Below are 17,097 nucleotides of genomic sequence, written 5' to 3' on the forward strand. Positions count from 1 at the left end.
AAATTAAAGTTTTTGAGGTCAATTAATCAGTCCACAGTTTATGTCAAAATTAATTTACATTCAAGAAAAAACGTATGATGTTTTTATCTGATGTCTCTTTACAATAAATACACAACTGCATGCTTATCATGAACAGTAAACTTAAGGCCCCGTTCATTACTTAAAAAAATTAAAATAGATACACAGAAACTTGGAAACTTTATTTTTACCTACAATGTACACATGTGGTACAGCCTTATACACATCAGCGCGTTATTGTCACGTAATGGGAACCAACATATGTGCTTCCCATGCAACTTTTTTATGGTAAAATTATGATAGGCAGAGCAATTATCCTAATCAAAACGATATTATGGCATTAATTGATTAACTAACAATAAATTACACTTACCTTAGCATATACTACTAGAATGAAAAACCGTTGTAAGAATAATATATCTTTAGCATTTTTTTCAGTTCGAACTATCTGTAAGGGTAAGCCTACTGCAAATATTTACGTAATTATTATTAAACTTTAGATTGTTCTATTAATTAGCGATATCACGTAGGTAATGTCTGGCGATGCTTACACAGCAAAGATGACACATGTTGTGGCTAACAATAGGTTACGGTAAGACATAAATAAACTTTCGTTGATGATTGTACTGATAAGAACTTGCCTATATAAGAGAATTTTGTTTTAAAACGTTTCACTTTAACAAGTAACTGAAGACAAAACAATGATTTCATATTTTCTTCTTTGCCTCGTCGGTTTGGCGTCAGGTTTGTGCGATATATATTAACGTATCATTATAAAATTTATAGTTTATTTATACTACAGCCACCAGAGTTCCTATTGTAAGTCATCCCAGGTACAATCCTTACAATGGAGACCAGAGAATAGTGGGAGGTGATGATGCAGCTAAAGGTGAATTCCCATGGCAGGTATAAAATATTTTTTAGGAAAAATTTGAGCACAATAAAGTTTTGTGTATAAAATTTATCATTATTTCAAACAAGTTATAATGTTCTATTTTATTCATTATTCATCAATATAATTTTATTTATTTTAAGTCATTCAGGCAAGCTAATATATATTTTTCTTGAACACACTTTCTTTTAGGCTACTCTTCAACAAAATGGTCGTCATTTTTGCGGAGGTTCCCTGATAAGTGAACGACACGTGATGAGCGCAGCCCATTGTGTTTCGTAAGTATAACTAATAAAAACAAAAAGTTGTATTTTTAATGTCTTCTTTTTTTAAAATCAAAGTAATATTTACTGTGAACATGAAAGTTTTGTTAGTAAGCACATAATGCATACAAAAATACATTATAAGGTCGAATACAAGGGTTGGCTTGGGTGCAGTTGATTATAGAAACCCAGAACAACTTATTGCTGCCGCTTCTTTTACTCCACATCCTCTTTACAACGCCAACACCCTTGACTACGATTTTGCTGTTATTACAATGACAAGCTCCGCATCTTTGGGAGGCAATGTAAGATACACAATGAATGGCAGACAGTCAATGTATTTGGTTTATTTGCTTACAGCATTATGTTACAACTTCGATCTTAAATTATTGCTTTTTATTTTTATTAGGTAAACACCATAAAATTGGTTGATAACAACAAGGAATACAGCAACATGATTGCATCCACATCTGGCTGGGGTTATGACACTCAAGTTGGTAAGCAAACCTTAAAATTGGCTTAAAATAAAAATACTTGTATAAAATACTTAAAGTTAATTTATTACAGCTCAAAGCACTCCCATCGCTCTCCAGAAAGCTACCCTTCCCCTTGTATCCCAATCCACTTGCCAATCTATTTGGGGATCAGCCATAGAAATCACAGACAGAATCCAATGTGCAGGTGGAGATGGCAAAATTAGCTCATGCATGGTAAGTATTGCCAATGTATGCTTTAATTGTTTTAAATATATTGTTTATAATAACGTTTCCTATATTGTGCCAGCAAAGCCGTATTCCCAGTTTGTATAGCGGGGTTAGTCTTGCATTCTGAATTTGGCATATACTAAAACTAATATCATGCGGAAATTTTTAGGGTGACTCCGGCGGTCCATTAACTGTTTACGACGGTCAAGATATTTTGATCGGAGCAGTGTCTTGGGTACAAAGCAGATGTAGCTCGAGTTATCCCGGTGGATATGCTAAGATCTCGTCTGTAAGAGGCTGGGTCGATTCTCAAATGAATTAGAATCATTGTCCAGTGATATATTTACTACAAAAGCGTAAATAAAATTTAAGATCACAAATGCATTATGCGTTTTTTATGTTCTAGAAAACGAAGAAGTAAGATTCTTAGAAATCTCCAGATTTTTTTTTATCAAACTTTTTATTTTTAAATATCCATTTCAAAGTTTGCAAAATATTCCCTTTCTCACAAAAAAGTCTAAACTCAAACCTGCATTCCAAAATGTTTTAATCATATTTTCTTGTAACTTATACGCGATAAAACACAAGGAAACAGTTAAGTGAGTGTTTGACTACTTAAACTGCATTGCAATACTTAACATAGCTAGAACCCCACTAGTTAATGTTTACAAACACGCGATTAAATTGTATGTTGCAAGCTGTCCAAAGCTTAAGGAGTTGACAAAGATATGTGCATAGAACGTGAAATAAATAAAATTTTAATTTATTTGATTTTTGTTTTATGAACGGTTTAATTTTAGAAGTAACTTTATTTAATTGTAAAATGGCGATTGTTTTATAATTGATAACCTTCGTTTCTACGTCATGCAAAGAAATTGGTTCCACAGTAAATTACGAAATAGATTTCTCGGCCAATTTGTAAACGCTTTGAAAGTTGCAACCTAATCATTTTAATGCGAGGTTAGCAAAGCAGTTATTTTTAAGCTATTATCTTATGACGTCTTTGACAGCACGTTCACACAGTTTGTGAACAGTTACATGTGTCGCTGGTAAGTATTATTGGTACACACGACACAATAAGATATTTAAAGACCTAAAGTAAACGGAAACTAGATAAACGATATCTTTATAGAGTCACACTGGTGTTGAAAGCTTTTTCTAGCACTATAAAAAAATAATGATATTTTAATTTTTAATCTGACTTGTCGGGCCGGTTTCAGATACGTAAATTTTCAACTTTTTGTCATTTTTAGTAACGTAGGTTATGTTTTGTAAAATGACAATGGCATAAATGATTTCACAACATTACTATTTTAGCAACCAGAGTCATTATAGTTGGTTATCCCAGGTTTATCCTTACAATAGAAACCAAAAAATTGTAAGTGTGAAAACGCAGCTAAGGTGAATTTCCATGCCAGGTATTTGTTAACTTTAAATCATCACAAAATATAGTTTTCCTTTAACATATGAAATCGTATTGATTAAGTTTTTCCATGCTGTGCACTTAACTGCATTACAAGTTTTATATTTACAAGTGAGCAGTAAAACTTTGATATCCCAAATATGACTGTTTTGTAGGCTACCCTCAGCAAAATGGTCGCCACTTTTGTGGGGAGTCATTATTAGAAGACCTATGAGTGAAAAGCATTGCCTTTTGTAAGTTAAATAAAGAAATAACTTTTGCATTTGTGACCCAAGCAAATAACCAATTACTGGAGATTGTTAAGCATATATTCTCTTTAAGTAGTTTTTAGATCTCCTGCCACCGTTGGATTGGGTTCAGTTATATATACTAACTCTTAACAGATTATCTTAATAGAAAGGTTTACCCAGCATCCATTATACAACCCAGGCACTCTTGATTAAGATTTTTCACACCAGTTGTATTCGGGAATAACGTTAGTACAAATAATTTGTTTTTAAAACTGCTGTTTTTGTATATATAGTTTAATCTATAGTATATTCGTGAAACAGTAAACTGCTTAAATAATTTTTCCCCAAAAAGGGGTTCCTTGGTAACATTTAAACACTTCAAAACCAGATAAAAAAGTTTCTATCACTATGCACGATAATCTTCTGATATTCTTCTCAGGTAAATACAACTAAAATGGCTGCTTTTGGCGCTGAGTATAAAAACATGATGGCCTCTACTTCGGAATGGGGTTATACCACTCAATATGGTAATCAATTTACAATATTTGGACAATTTTTCCACAATATTATTTCAGTTTTTTTTTAAAGAAGTTGTAAATTATTTACGATTTATTTTCTGCAGATCAGAAGATCCTGTTTTGCTTTAGAATGGCGATCTTCGACTTATAGCTCAGTCTGACTGCCAATGACTGTTAATGACAATGGCGAAGACGTTTTAATCGGGGCAGTGTCGTGGTTGAAAAGCAGGCGTAGCTCGTTTTATTCAGGTGGATATGCTAATATCTCATCAGTAAGAAATTGGATCAATCAACAGATGAGCTTTTAGACTTGTAACTTTTAGAGCTTTTAGACTTGTAACTGTTTTTTGCTCACGAGTATATGCGCAAACAAAGAAAAAAAAAATTACATTTTGTTTTATCTATTTATTATAATAAGTTTATTGAAGTATAGGTATAAAATTGGAACTTAACGCAAGATGATAAGAAATTAGCTTTTCAAATATTTTAATAAAATCGACATGTTAAGCTACTAATAATATAAAAATTGTTAAAGTTAACAGCATGAAAATTTTATCCCCATATATATGTTAATTCGCAAGAGGCAGTATAGGTAGATGAGTTGTCCTTAAACTAGTGGTGACGTCACTTATGTAAATAATACACAAATGATGTGATAAAAGTAATGCAAAATTAGTTATCGTATTGAATTTTGTAAAATCATTTAAATAGACTTCAAGAAGCAATAATATATATAAAGTACAACTGTTACAATATCTAAGTAATTGTGAATTGATTGTCTGTGTATGGTCAGATATTTACAACTGAAAACTACCTTTACTGCCAGACTGCAGTTTAATTTACTTGGACTTACAAAGATAATACTGAACTTACAAAGTAAAGATGGTGTTAATGGCCATGATTGCGCGTGTGGGCGACGGGTTACCTCTTGCTGCTTCAATGCAAGATGAACAGGTTAGCTTATTAAACTGATTTTTGTAACTATTAAAAATATAAAGGGATGCATCTTCAAATAACCGATGGTTTTAAGTTGTTTTTTTATTTACGCTTTTGGTATTTTTTTTTTTTTTTTTGTATATATCTTTATCCTCGATGTGGGAAAGTCGAATGCGCGACTTAAACATAGAGTAACATAAGTTACTCCGACCCAGTCTCGAGTTGCCTATAGCAGTTTGGGATATTATAGATTATAATTGCCCGATAATTATGCTGCTGATTAAGTGCGGACTCAGCAGGAGTTTATACCGTTTATTACGCCTTACTCAAGGGCGCTACAGCATGAGGTCAGTGGGAATTGAACCCACAACCTCATGTTTGGTGTAGCAAGTTCTTACCACTACACCACGCTGCCGGTCAATATATCATGTATATTCTGCTGCAGTTTTAAATAAATATTGTAATCTTTTTTTTAACAAGATGTACTTTAGACAGGGCAAAATTTAACTGAATATCAAAATCAAGCAAAGGGGTTATTTCGAAAAATAAATAATCAAAGCCCAGATCGTTGTACAATTGAATCTGGAAAATATTTGTTTCAGTGAGTTTTTGCTTTTTTTTATATGTAAAACAAACTTTGCTAGCATTATTATTTAACTTTTGACATCTTTGTTTAGTTATTTGATCGATCAAAACATTTGTTACCTGGTTCTATGTGATGGTGGATTTAGTAAAAAACTTGCCTTTTCTTTTCTGGAAGAGCTTTCATCAGAATTTTTTGTGCAGTATGGAAATCGTGTCAATTCTGTATCTAGGCCATATGCATTTATTGAATTTGGTAAATGACTTTTGTTATTTTTATAGATATGAATTTGATAAATAAACCAACTTTAAAATTATTTTCATACATATTTTTTTTTTAAGATACTTACATGCAAAAAACCAAGAAAGCATACATGGACAGTAGAACAAGACGTAACCTCAGTTTAGTTTCATCTGAATTACAAGATGTTCAAAGAATAATGGTGGCTAATATCGATGATGTTATGAAGCGAGGCGTTGCACTTACAGGTTTATGTTTTATAATATCTGATTAAGTGTATGCAATTTAAATATTTTAAGTGAATGCAATATAAATATAACTTAAATTTGTATTGTTTTTTAATAAATTAACTTTTTTTAACAGAATTAGATGACCAAGCGAGCCAGTTCGTTGATTATTCAAGAAAATACAAACAAGATGCCCATTACCTTAACCTAAAGTCTTCCTATGCTAAAATTGCAGCAGGCCTTATTATTTTGGTGGTATTTTTTATGTATTTAAGGTATTGGTGGTTGTAAGGATACTTGTACCCCGTTTTCATTTTAAAGTATTTGTCCCGGATTATGGTCAATATGATCATTCCCAAGTAGTTGCATTTAAAATTACCAACAAATATTTATAGAACAACGCCAGTATGTACAATATGTCTTGTTTGTAAAGTTATTATTGGATTATTGTCAAAAGTTGATACAACTTTTTTAATTTATTCAAACACATATCCAATGCTGCAATTTTAAAAAGTAGGGTGCATTTTGTGATTGTGAATTTTACTGACTTATTTTTTGACAAGCAAATATAATTCTGCCATGTAGTTTTAAACCTTTAATACCTATTTGTTTTTTATTTTGTTTTGTGTGGTATAGAAACTAGGCGAAAAGGTCTTAAAATATGGCTTGTGCAATATAATAAAGATGTGTGTAACTGAATTTTATTTTTTGGGTCAAGGACCCAAGAGTTAAGTATATATTATATCCCAGTGTATTGCTGTGTGCTACACTGCAATCTTTAGTGTATTAGGACCGACTGCAAAGTGCATTTAACTAACTACTTGACTCTTCCACATTTTTTACTAGTTAACATTAAGGTAAAAGCTTGCGACTGTTTTTTTTTTGTTAATTAGCATTAGTTATTACATGTCTCTTAAATTAAAGACATAAGAAATTAACCACACAACTTATTTGTTGTTTTGTTTTTACTTTTTGACAAAGGGTAAAAAGTTAACGGTTGGATTTTGCAACACGTTCCAATTCATCCTTCTTTTTGATGGCATAAGAGTTAGAAGAGCCCTATAAATACAGCAAAGTAATTCTAGTAATAAATAGGTTATTGCTTAAATTTGAAAATAACAAATTTTTTTCGTATCTTACCTTGTGTGCATTGATCAATTCATCAGCAAGGCATTCTGCAATGGTCTTGATATTTCTAAATGATGCCTCACGTGCTCCAGTGCACAATAACCAGATTGCCTGGTTTACTCTTCTTAACGGTGAAACATCAACAGACTAACAAGCAATGAGTTTAGTCATAAGAGTAAATATAAATATATTATACATATAATATTTGGGGTACACTTTTTTGTTGAGTGTTTCAGAAACAGCCTCTAGACAATCATCATAGATGTATCTCAGTCGGTAGATCATCATTACACGTTGGAAAAATAACTTATACATGTTTAATTAAATATGCAAAATAAAAATTTTAAATTGTTACCTGTCTTCTCACAGTTCCAGCCCGACCAATACGAGTAGAATCTTCACGTGGTCCACTGTTGATAATAGCATTTACCAAAACTTGAAGAGGATTCTAGGCACATTAAGTAATTACTTTAAATTAACAAAATATATTACATGTATAGATAATATTTAAAAAAACATAACACAAAATAAAAAATATATATATACATAATTTATTAAATACCATAAATTTTAAACAAGATGTCAGCTTTTAAAATCATAATACATACCTCCCCAGTCAGTAAATGGATAATTTCAAAAGAATGCTTCACAATTCTGACAGTGAGAAGTTTCTTTCCGTTGTTGCGTCCGTGCATCATCATCGAGTTGACCAAACGTTCAACAATTGGACATTGTGCCTTGCGAAATCTCTTGACCTGGTACCGACCAGAACTATGTGGCAAGTATTTTGAGTACTTGTCTTTTACAGGGAGATAATCCTGTATTTATAAACAATTAGATACCAATTTAATCCAACTACAATAAACACACTATATTAACGTTGGGGTAGTATGAAAATTAAAATGGGTAGTACGAAAATTAAAATGGGTAGTACAAAAATACGAGTTGCTGGAAATACCGAGGCCGCATGTAAACTTTAACAAAAAAAATCACTAAATGCGGAATAAGACGTTATTTTTTTCTTTGAAGTCAATCTCACATCAGCCTTTCAAGTAAATAATGTATTCATCCCGCAGTAAAGTACAAAAATGCCGTTCAGTCTTTCATTCCGCAAATTTTTGTTACATACGGTCCCGTACTATCAGGCATCCAGTACTTTAGTATTGTCCATTAAAATGTTATTTAGAATAAAGTTAAATATTATAAAAATACATACAGTTAGTGAAATGTCGTTAATTTGAACATCAGTTGTTGTCCATTTTCCAAACAACTTGATTTCTGCAGTTTCAGCTACCAACTCATCTTCAAATGTTTCTGCTGCTGCCATGCTATATAAAAATTATACATATATTACCATATATCGTTACGTACATAATTGTGTTTAACATACATGCTTAACATTAAAAAAGATCGGGTATACGGTTTTAAAATAAACTAATTTTTAAATTTATATTAAAACATACATACTTAACAGTAGTTTAAAGTGTCATTAAACACATTAAAAAGTTAACAATATTACTAAAAAACTAGTATTTTAGCATGTTGAAAATACGCATGGCTTTTAAATTGGTCAACTAAATTATGCGCCACTGCTAACATGCGATTTTCCCAGTGTTTACAAGGCATAAAAATAGAACAATGACACCTTAGTGAATTTAAATAACATATCAAATCACAAAAATTTGGTTTAATATCCCAATTATAAACTGTGCTATAGAAACTTACTTTAACGTCGCAGATCTACGAAAAAGGAAGACTTGAGATTTTTTTGTGAAAACATACACGCGATTAATAACCGCTAGAAGCGGTATTTATTATATTTAACAATATTTCGGTAAGAGTAAAACAGTGTTTAATACTGTTTTAAGTATAAAGCAAAAAAAGTTTTAATAAAAAAATAAAGTATTTGTTAATATGTAAAAACAAATTAATATTAAAAATACTATTTTCTAATTATTTAACATTTATCCTCTATTATTCAGTTGGGTATTTTTTACACCACGATCAAATGTAATCACATATAACCAAGGTTATTTATTGTTGTAACATTTTTTTGTTATGACAATAGTCAAACATAATAGCAAGCGAAGTCAAGTATTAAACTTTATTCTATAAATTTAATGTCCCAATATTTTCAGATTGCTCTCAACCTTTATTAACCTTTTAGAGTAAAAATTAAAGTAACTATAAAGTTCCAGATAAATTTTGTTAACAGTAATAAGTATATTGCCTTTTAAAATAAAATGCATAAATACGAGAAAATAGAGAAGATTGGTGAGGGAACGTATGGAACTGTATTTAAAGCTAAAAACCGCGAGACAGGGGAAGTGGTTGCTTTAAAGCGCGTTCAACTAGACGATGATGATGAAGGTGTTCCCAGTTCAGCACTTCGGGAAATTTGTATTTTAAAAGAGCTTAAACATCGAAATGTAGTTCGTCTGCATGATGTGCTACACAGTGAGCGGAAAATGACTTTGGTTTTTGAATATTGTGAACAAGATTTGAAAAAGTATTTTGATACCTGTGGGGGAGATATTGCAGCTTCAACTGTTCAATCGTTTTTATATCAACTGTTGAAAGGGTTGGCTTTCTGTCACCAACAAAATATTCTTCATCGTGATTTAAAACCACAAAATTTATTAATTAACAAAAATGGTGAACTAAAATTAGCTGATTTTGGGCTTGCTCGGTCATTTGGGATTCCTGTAAGATGTTATTCAGCTGAGGTTGTAACTCTATGGTATCGACCTCCGGATGTTTTATTTGGTGCAAAATTGTACACAACCACTATTGACACATGGAGTGCTGGATGTATTTTTGCTGAGATTTCGAATGCTGGAATACCTTTATTTCCTGGCAATGATGTGGAAGACCAACTAAAAAGGATTTTTAAATTACTTGGAACACCAACGGAGAGATCATGGCCAGGTGCTTCAAAACTGCCGGATTTTCAAATATTTCCACTTTACCCAGCTAGTGCAAATTGGCCACTAGTTGTCCCAAGGTTGTCAAAATGTGGCCAGGATCTCTTGCACCGTTTGGTTGTATGTAACCCTACAGAAAGATTGACAGCAGATGCAGCTTTGGAACATGAATATTTTAATGGATTTTCCATGAAATAATTTAAATGTATTATTATATAGGTATAATATATCAAACACATTTAAATTTTTAACCCCACTAAAAAGCAGCTGTTGTTTAAAGTGTTACTGTTCTTGCCACCTAAGTTGCTATTTTATTTATAAATTAAAATAGTTTGTCATATTGTTAAAAAATAATTTAAATACTGGCTTGATAAAATTTTGTGTTTAACATATATTTTAAAATTATATGGTTGTTTTTAAGGCACCCAGTTCACTGTTTAAACTTTAATATATGTAGCTACCTTTTAAATTTGAATATGTGCAATTAAAACTCATTATTATTTTTATTTTTGCTTATCGGGTTTCATTCCATGATGTCTATATTTAAATATTTATTAGTTACTTCAATTTTATACTCAGTATTTTCTTTTGCAGCAATCCAGGTTTTTAAATATAAGAAATTTATTTTGTACTAATAGTTTTCCTTTAAAATGTCTCATACCATTTTGCTTGTTCAACCAACCAAAAAACCAGAAGGAAGAACATATTCAGATTATGAATCGGTTAATGAATGCATGGAAGGTAAAGAAGGCTAATATAAAATATTTATTTATGCAACTGTAAACTTTACTGCCTGAAATAAATTTTATTTTTAGCTAAGAATTTATTACATTTTTATTAGCCTTCGTTTTATTTTAGGTGTATGCAAAATTTATGAGGAGCATTTAAAACGAATGAATCCCAACTGTCCGTCAATAACTTATGATATCAGTCAATTATTTGATTTTATTGACGAACTTGCCGACCTGTGCTGCCTTGTATATCAAAAGCCTTCGCTGACATACACGCCCTACAATAAAGACTGGATAAAAGAAAAGATCTATGTCTTACTGCGAAAACAAGCTGGAAAATAAAAGTTTACCTTTTAACAAAAAACTGCCATACTTGCCCTACCCTTTATTGGTAGATCTGTTTTTACTAGACATTTTTAGTGTAAAATTAAGGGCTTTAGTATTGCAAGTTAAACCGTATCAAACCAAATATTATTTATTTTTTGCATTCTGTGTTTTTTTTTGTTCAATTTTGTCCTTCCTACACAATACAGAAACACAGAATGTGTTCTGGTCAACTGTTTAAAACTGTGCTTTGTTAAAACTATCTGTTTTTACTTTTTCGTATCTTTGTTTTTAATAAAATGTTTTCAAAGGTGAAGTTAGTGTTTCATTATTATACTACTTTTTAACTTTTTTTAGAACATAAAAGCATATTAAAAAAAAATAGTAATACTTTTTAACTTTTTTTAAAACATAAAAGCATATTAATATAAATTTTGATTGAACCCGTGTGAAAACAAGTTTTTGTCACGTGATTCTGAAACAGCTGTGTAAATAAACAAAAAGATTCTCTAACAACATTATAGAAACAAAAACATGGCATTTTTACAATTTCCGTATTAAAATTTTCAATTTTTTCTTAACATATGCATAAACAACAAGTTTTTGAAATAAATTAAATACCGTAGATCGTAAAAATCAGGTTTGTCTGCCAGTGGATGGGTGTTAGACCAGTCTGGAAAGTACAGCAGCGTGTACGCACAAGATTTTTTTCGTAAAAAAAATGCACGCCTGAAATTGGCGTTTTGCACGCCTGGCTTTAAAAGTAAATACAAAATTAAAGGTAAATATGCTAACATAAATCACGCGTGCACGCGTAGACTGAAAATTTTAGCCGATTTTCACGCTTGCACGTACGAGATCTCCTCGAAAACTGCCTTACTTTCCAGACTGGGTGTTAGACGTGTCTGACTGCCGTTTTATTATTCTGCCTGCCTTTAGGCTATTCTTAACTTTAAACCTATTATAATAACTTTGTTAGTGTTTTAACTCTGTTAACTATCTTAGAGGTTAAAAAAAATTTCAAAATTGTTACAAAATTAAACCTTGAATATGGATGATTCTGAATTAGATACAGTTGTGTTAATTCCTCAAAACACGACTACAAAAGTGTAAGTAATCCTTCTTTTTTTACTTTGTAAAATAATTTAATAAATACAAGAATAATTGTTTTTGTTTTTATTTTTTGCTGACTTAAAATTTCCAGGCGTGAAAGTAGAGTTAGTCTATACATTTACTCTACTGTGATGCTCCTTGGAGCTGTATCCACTGGTCTTATGCTGGGCTTATCATCACCACTTATACCTGATATAAGGGATGATACTTCTTCAAATGCAATTTATATTGGTGATGATGAAGCATCCTGGATTGGGGTTATTTTTTGTTTATTATCTAAATAGGCCTTTTTTTAAAAATTTGAGTTGTTAGTCTTGTGTGTAATTATTTATTCAAATTATGTGAAATAAAAGCTTTCAAATTTAAATTTTATTTTAGTCGTTGCTGACACTGGGTGGAATGGTTGGTGGGTTTTTTGCAGGAGTGTTTATGCAATATTTTGGAAGAAAATTTACCGCGATTATTTCAGGAGCGCCCTATGTAGCCGGATTATTGGTTGGTCGTTTAACAATAGACATACATGTTTTTTAAAATAATTTATTATTAAATTTCTACATTTTTTTAAATATACATTTTTTGATATTTTTTTAATGGTATCTGAATTCAAAAATTTAAAGTTAACTTTAGATTTAACATATACCTGTTGTTTGTTTTAGTTAATCTCCTATGCTTCCAATGTAGGAATGATATATGCTGGAAGATTTGTTAGTGGCTTGGGTTTAGCTTTTACCTCTGTGGTTGTTCCAGTAAGCTATCTGTATTAAAAAAATTAATATTAAATTTTATTGTAAAAAGAATAATTGTAGGTTTGCTTTAATTGTTTACTTGGCATTATTTAATACAACAGACATATGTCAGCGAAATAGCACCACAAGATATTAGAGGTTTACTTTGCTCTGGAAATCAACTTTTTATTACTATTGGGGTGTTCTTAGTCTATGCAATAGGTAACTTATTAAAGTTGTAATATGTTTTTTATTTTTGTTTGCATAATTTTAAGTCATGTAATATTTAAGGTCATAGTTTTACATGGCGTTGGCTGGCAATGGTCTGTGCAACAATACCTGTTTTATATTCAATTTTGACCTTATTTATACCCGAGACTCCAAGGTATTTGTACCTTAAAAATCGCCAACATGAAGCAAAAAAGGCGCTTCAAATTTTAAGAGGAAAAAATGTATGTATACAAATATTTTTAAATATTATATATCTTTAATAATTTTAATAACAATTTTATCATTGGTAATCCATAAATTTATCTTTGGTTTTAATAACAAGTTTATCATTGGTAATCCACTTTTTTTATTTAAAGTCAAGTATTAATGAAGAATTGGAAGAATTACAAGCAAGTATCGAAATAAATTCTGAGCAAGCTACATGGAAAGAGTTGCTTACTAAGCCAAGTGTTAGAACACCATTTTTGATATCTGCATTGGCAATGTTTTTCCAACAATTTAGTGGAATTAATGCCATTATGTTTTATTCCCAAACAATATTTGAGGTAAATACTAAAACTTTTTCCAAAAATGTTCATAAGATTTTATTTTAATTGTTTTTATTAAATAAATAATATGTTATGAATAGCACAAAGGTCAACTCGACTTCTGTTTTTCAGGATGCTGGTTTTAAAACACAATCTCAATTATATTTATCCCTTTTACTTATATCGGGTATTCAAGTATTTTTTACTGTTATATCTTCTTTGTTAAGTGATCGTACAGGTAACAATCATATTATTTTATCACAAGTTAAAATTTATTTATTTATTTCAGTTCTAGTTTTATATGGTAAAAGTAATCTTATTTATATACCTTTTAATTTTATTTGTACCAGGTAGAAGAGTATTGTTGGCTGTCAGTAGTGGTTTTATGGCAATTAGCATGGGCACCTTTGGTCTATATTTTCAACTGATATCTGATGATCCACAAAAATCTAGTAATTTAAAAAAACTACATTATTTTAAATAATGGCCATTACAATAACTAAAAATATTTAAATTAAAGGTAGTTTATCGTGGCTTGCTTTATCAAGTTTGATCGTTTACATTGCAACGTTTTCACTCGGCCTCGGTCCCATACCCTGGATTATCATGGGAGAATTAATTCCTATGCGAGCTAGGGGGAAATGTAGTGGTTTGATTACAGCATTTAATCTGTTATGCGCGTTTGTAGTAACCAAGGAATTTCATGATATGCAGGTAGTTTACTGTGAATTTTGTTTTATATGCTTTCTTAGCATTGTAGGGAAAGTCATTCAATACAAAATTGTATATTTAAATTTTGAATTTTTTTTAATGTTCAATAACACAAGTATTTATACATATATATATATCTATATTTACCGCCAGCGTGGTGTAGTGGTAAGAACACTTGCTACACCACACATGAGGTTGTGGGTTCAATCCCCACTGCTCTCATGCTGTTGCGCCTGAGAGCAGTGGAGAAAAAAATATATGTATATATATATATTAAGAACAGTATTTTAATATTTATTAGGATGCCTTCACACCACAGGGTTCTTTCTGGTTTTTCTCTGTAATATGTGTTTTAACATTACTTTACTCTATTTTTATTCTTCCTGAAACAAAGGGGCAAACTCTGGAAGAAATCGAAAACTATTTTAACCGTTCCGGTGCTTAGTTGATACCTTATTAACGAAAAAGTGCAATAATAATTTTTAATTTAAATTTTTTTTTATTTGTTGAATTTTACCTTAATTTAATTTCATACAAAATATTTTTACAAAATTTTAAGCACGTTGTGTTATAACATTCTTTAAATATTTATATTTTTTATTGTTTTTAAATAAATTTACATATAATACATCAATGTTATACCAATGTTATTTTTATTTGATTGTATTTAATCAACATACATTTAGGAAATTTGGCTAATGTACATATATTGTATCTCAACAATGCATAAAAGACTCAAAATTTTAAATATATTGCAACAATTTAAAGATTTTATGTATCTATTGAATTTGATTGTTTGTTATAACCATCTTGTGATATTTTTTGTCTTTACTTTTTAAAATTTTTTTATGATTTTTGCTGATTTCAAATACAAACGTGCAATTTCTACCTAAAAACTAATCATTTTTGCACTTTAACTTGAGGTAATTAAATTGAGTTTAAGCGTAATGTAACTGTTACCAAATAAGTATGCATTAATAAGGTGAAAGCCTATACGCTATACGTTTTACGTAAATTTATACATTGTTTTACGTATAGATGATTAACATAAATGATTATTTAAAACACAAGTGTATAAATAAACTAAATCACGCTATACAACATCATGAGAAATCAAATTTAAAATAACCAACGAGCTTTATCAAAGTCAGTCTAAATTGGGCATGTAGATAATTCATATAATCACGAAGTATAAATAGCGGCATTGTGTTTACGGTCGAGTTGTTTGGTCACATTTTTTGGGATATATTTTCTAAATAAGTAAAATTTTCTAAAATTACCAAGACTTTTTTTGTAAAACTACCGTACTATTTTACAAAAATTTTTTGTCATTTATTTGTAGTGTTAACTCGTTAAAAATTTTGTAGGAGAAAAGGCACTCTTCTGTAAAAGTTTGGCGACGTGTTTGATTAAAAACTAAAATAAGCGTGTAAAAAAAGTCAAATAAAGTCATCATATATGTAATACATACCAATTCTAATTTTAAAACACGGATTTACATCCAAAACTTTATTCTAAAGGCGATTGCATCATCAAATTGTGGCCGTACTTAGTATTGAGTCATAAGTTCGCGTGAAAAATATGTCTAATATAAAGAAAGTGTACTTTATACGCACAACCACTTTTGAAATTACATCATCCAGTTTCGCGCCCAAAGAGATTTTCTATAACAAAAAATTCCAGGTGGAGTTTGCGTTATAATTAAAATTTTAATATGGTGACTGAATTGCGCCAATCAAGTTTCGGTCATGTGATTTACAAAGTGGTCACGCGACCCTAACTTGGCTTTTGGCTTTTAAAAATAATTTAAATCTATTATATTCGTGATGTTTGTAAGGCAACTTATTGTTTTAATATAGTTTTTTAAACCGGATACACATAGTAATCACAAAATTGACAAAATTAGTTTGTTAAATATAATTTTTTTTTAATATCTATATTTTTTTCGCTACGCCAATACTTACAACTGAAAATCGCTACGCCAATACTTACAACCGAATTAATAAACGTTGGAACTTAGTCATACTCTTTTTTTATTAAAACATTAATTTAGTTTTGGAAAAGTGATAGAAAACAATATGCAAATGTTTGTATTCCAATTTTTTTTCATGCTGCTCTCGTGCATTTTTTAATTTCCTATAAAAGTCGTGTTGTTTGTGAATGTGAAATTATCTTAAACAAATTCTTTCAGAATTAATTAATTTTCTGTTTTAAAATGTTGGCTAAAACTTATATTAAGCCATGTGGTGGTATATTAAACATGGCGTATAACTAAAAGTCAATCATGTTACAATTTCTTAAACAGTCGAATTTTTATTTAAATATATATTTGTTGTATGTAAATATTAAATTTACGTATATATAACATTTACCATCAAATTAAACCGTAAATGCTATGGTGCCCTTTTAACTAATTTAAATGTTTAATACCACTTAAATAATGCCTTTTAAAAAACATAACATAATTAAAATATATATTTTTAAGGAGATCTTTTAAAAAAAAACTTGAAGGGGTATGTGATGTTCATATAACAATTAAATTCGGTGACGAAAGCGCGAAGACCCTATTTAGTCTTATACCACGTATTTATATTTATAAATTTCTGCTAACGGTAATTAAAACGCAATAAAAACAAAACGAAAAGTTTC

At 30.2% G+C, this 17,097-nt stretch overlaps 6 protein-coding genes across 6 annotated transcripts; 5 read left to right on the top strand and 1 right to left on the bottom strand.

The window, feature by feature from the left end:
• Positions 1–719: 719 nt before the first annotated feature.
• On the top strand, positions 720–2,199 carry LOC145741461 (chymotrypsin B-like). The gene is made up of 7 exons (XM_082559056.1): positions 720–762; positions 821–924; positions 1,103–1,188; positions 1,319–1,478; positions 1,583–1,670; positions 1,741–1,883; positions 2,047–2,199. The coding sequence occupies exons 1-7, from the start codon at positions 720–722 to the stop codon at positions 2,197–2,199; spliced, it is 777 nt and encodes a 258-aa protein (XP_082415182.1).
• Positions 2,200–4,660: 2,461 nt separating this feature from the next.
• Positions 4,661–6,738, top strand: LOC145744119 (vesicle-trafficking protein SEC22b-like). Its single transcript, XM_082562230.1, has 5 exons — positions 4,661–5,002; positions 5,476–5,585; positions 5,662–5,822; positions 5,909–6,055; positions 6,171–6,738. Exons 1-5 carry the CDS (start codon positions 4,931–4,933, stop codon positions 6,323–6,325), a joined length of 645 nt encoding a protein of 214 aa, XP_082418356.1. The 5' UTR covers positions 4,661–4,930; the 3' UTR covers positions 6,326–6,738.
• Positions 6,739–6,943: 205 nt separating this feature from the next.
• On the bottom strand, positions 6,944–8,934 carry LOC145744120 (small ribosomal subunit protein uS7). Its single transcript, XM_082562231.1, has 6 exons — positions 8,888–8,934; positions 8,379–8,490; positions 7,771–7,980; positions 7,518–7,610; positions 7,175–7,309; positions 6,944–7,093 (listed from the first exon to the last, which is right to left on the bottom strand). The coding sequence occupies exons 2-6, from the start codon at positions 8,487–8,489 to the stop codon at positions 7,025–7,027; spliced, it is 618 nt and encodes a 205-aa protein (XP_082418357.1). The 5' UTR covers position 8,490; positions 8,888–8,934; the 3' UTR covers positions 6,944–7,024.
• A 365-nt stretch (positions 8,935–9,299) lies between these two features.
• On the top strand, positions 9,300–10,517 carry LOC145743776 (cyclin-dependent-like kinase 5). Its single transcript, XM_082561819.1, has one exon. The coding sequence runs from the start codon at positions 9,406–9,408 to the stop codon at positions 10,282–10,284; it is 879 nt and encodes a 292-aa protein (XP_082417945.1). The 5' UTR covers positions 9,300–9,405; the 3' UTR covers positions 10,285–10,517.
• Positions 10,518–10,625: 108 nt separating this feature from the next.
• On the top strand, positions 10,626–11,404 carry LOC145743778 (enhancer of rudimentary homolog). The gene is made up of 2 exons (XM_082561820.1): positions 10,626–10,827; positions 10,945–11,404. Exons 1-2 carry the CDS (start codon positions 10,737–10,739, stop codon positions 11,157–11,159), a joined length of 306 nt encoding a protein of 101 aa, XP_082417946.1. The 5' UTR covers positions 10,626–10,736; the 3' UTR covers positions 11,160–11,404.
• Positions 11,405–11,674: 270 nt separating this feature from the next.
• On the top strand, positions 11,675–15,247 carry LOC145741694 (solute carrier family 2, facilitated glucose transporter member 8-like). Its single transcript, XM_082559325.1, has 11 exons — positions 11,675–12,250; positions 12,346–12,511; positions 12,633–12,749; positions 12,911–13,000; positions 13,102–13,201; positions 13,271–13,431; positions 13,567–13,755; positions 13,870–13,975; positions 14,088–14,189; positions 14,258–14,451; positions 14,750–15,247. Exons 1-11 carry the CDS (start codon positions 12,192–12,194, stop codon positions 14,891–14,893), a joined length of 1,428 nt encoding a protein of 475 aa, XP_082415451.1. The 5' UTR covers positions 11,675–12,191; the 3' UTR covers positions 14,894–15,247.
• The last annotated feature ends 1,850 nt before the right edge of the window (positions 15,248–17,097 follow it).

Source organism: Corella eumyota, chromosome 2, assembly GCF_963082875.1.
Source record: "Corella eumyota chromosome 2, kaCorEumy4.1, whole genome shotgun sequence".
NCBI lineage: Eukaryota > Metazoa > Chordata > Ascidiacea > Phlebobranchia > Corellidae > Corella > Corella eumyota.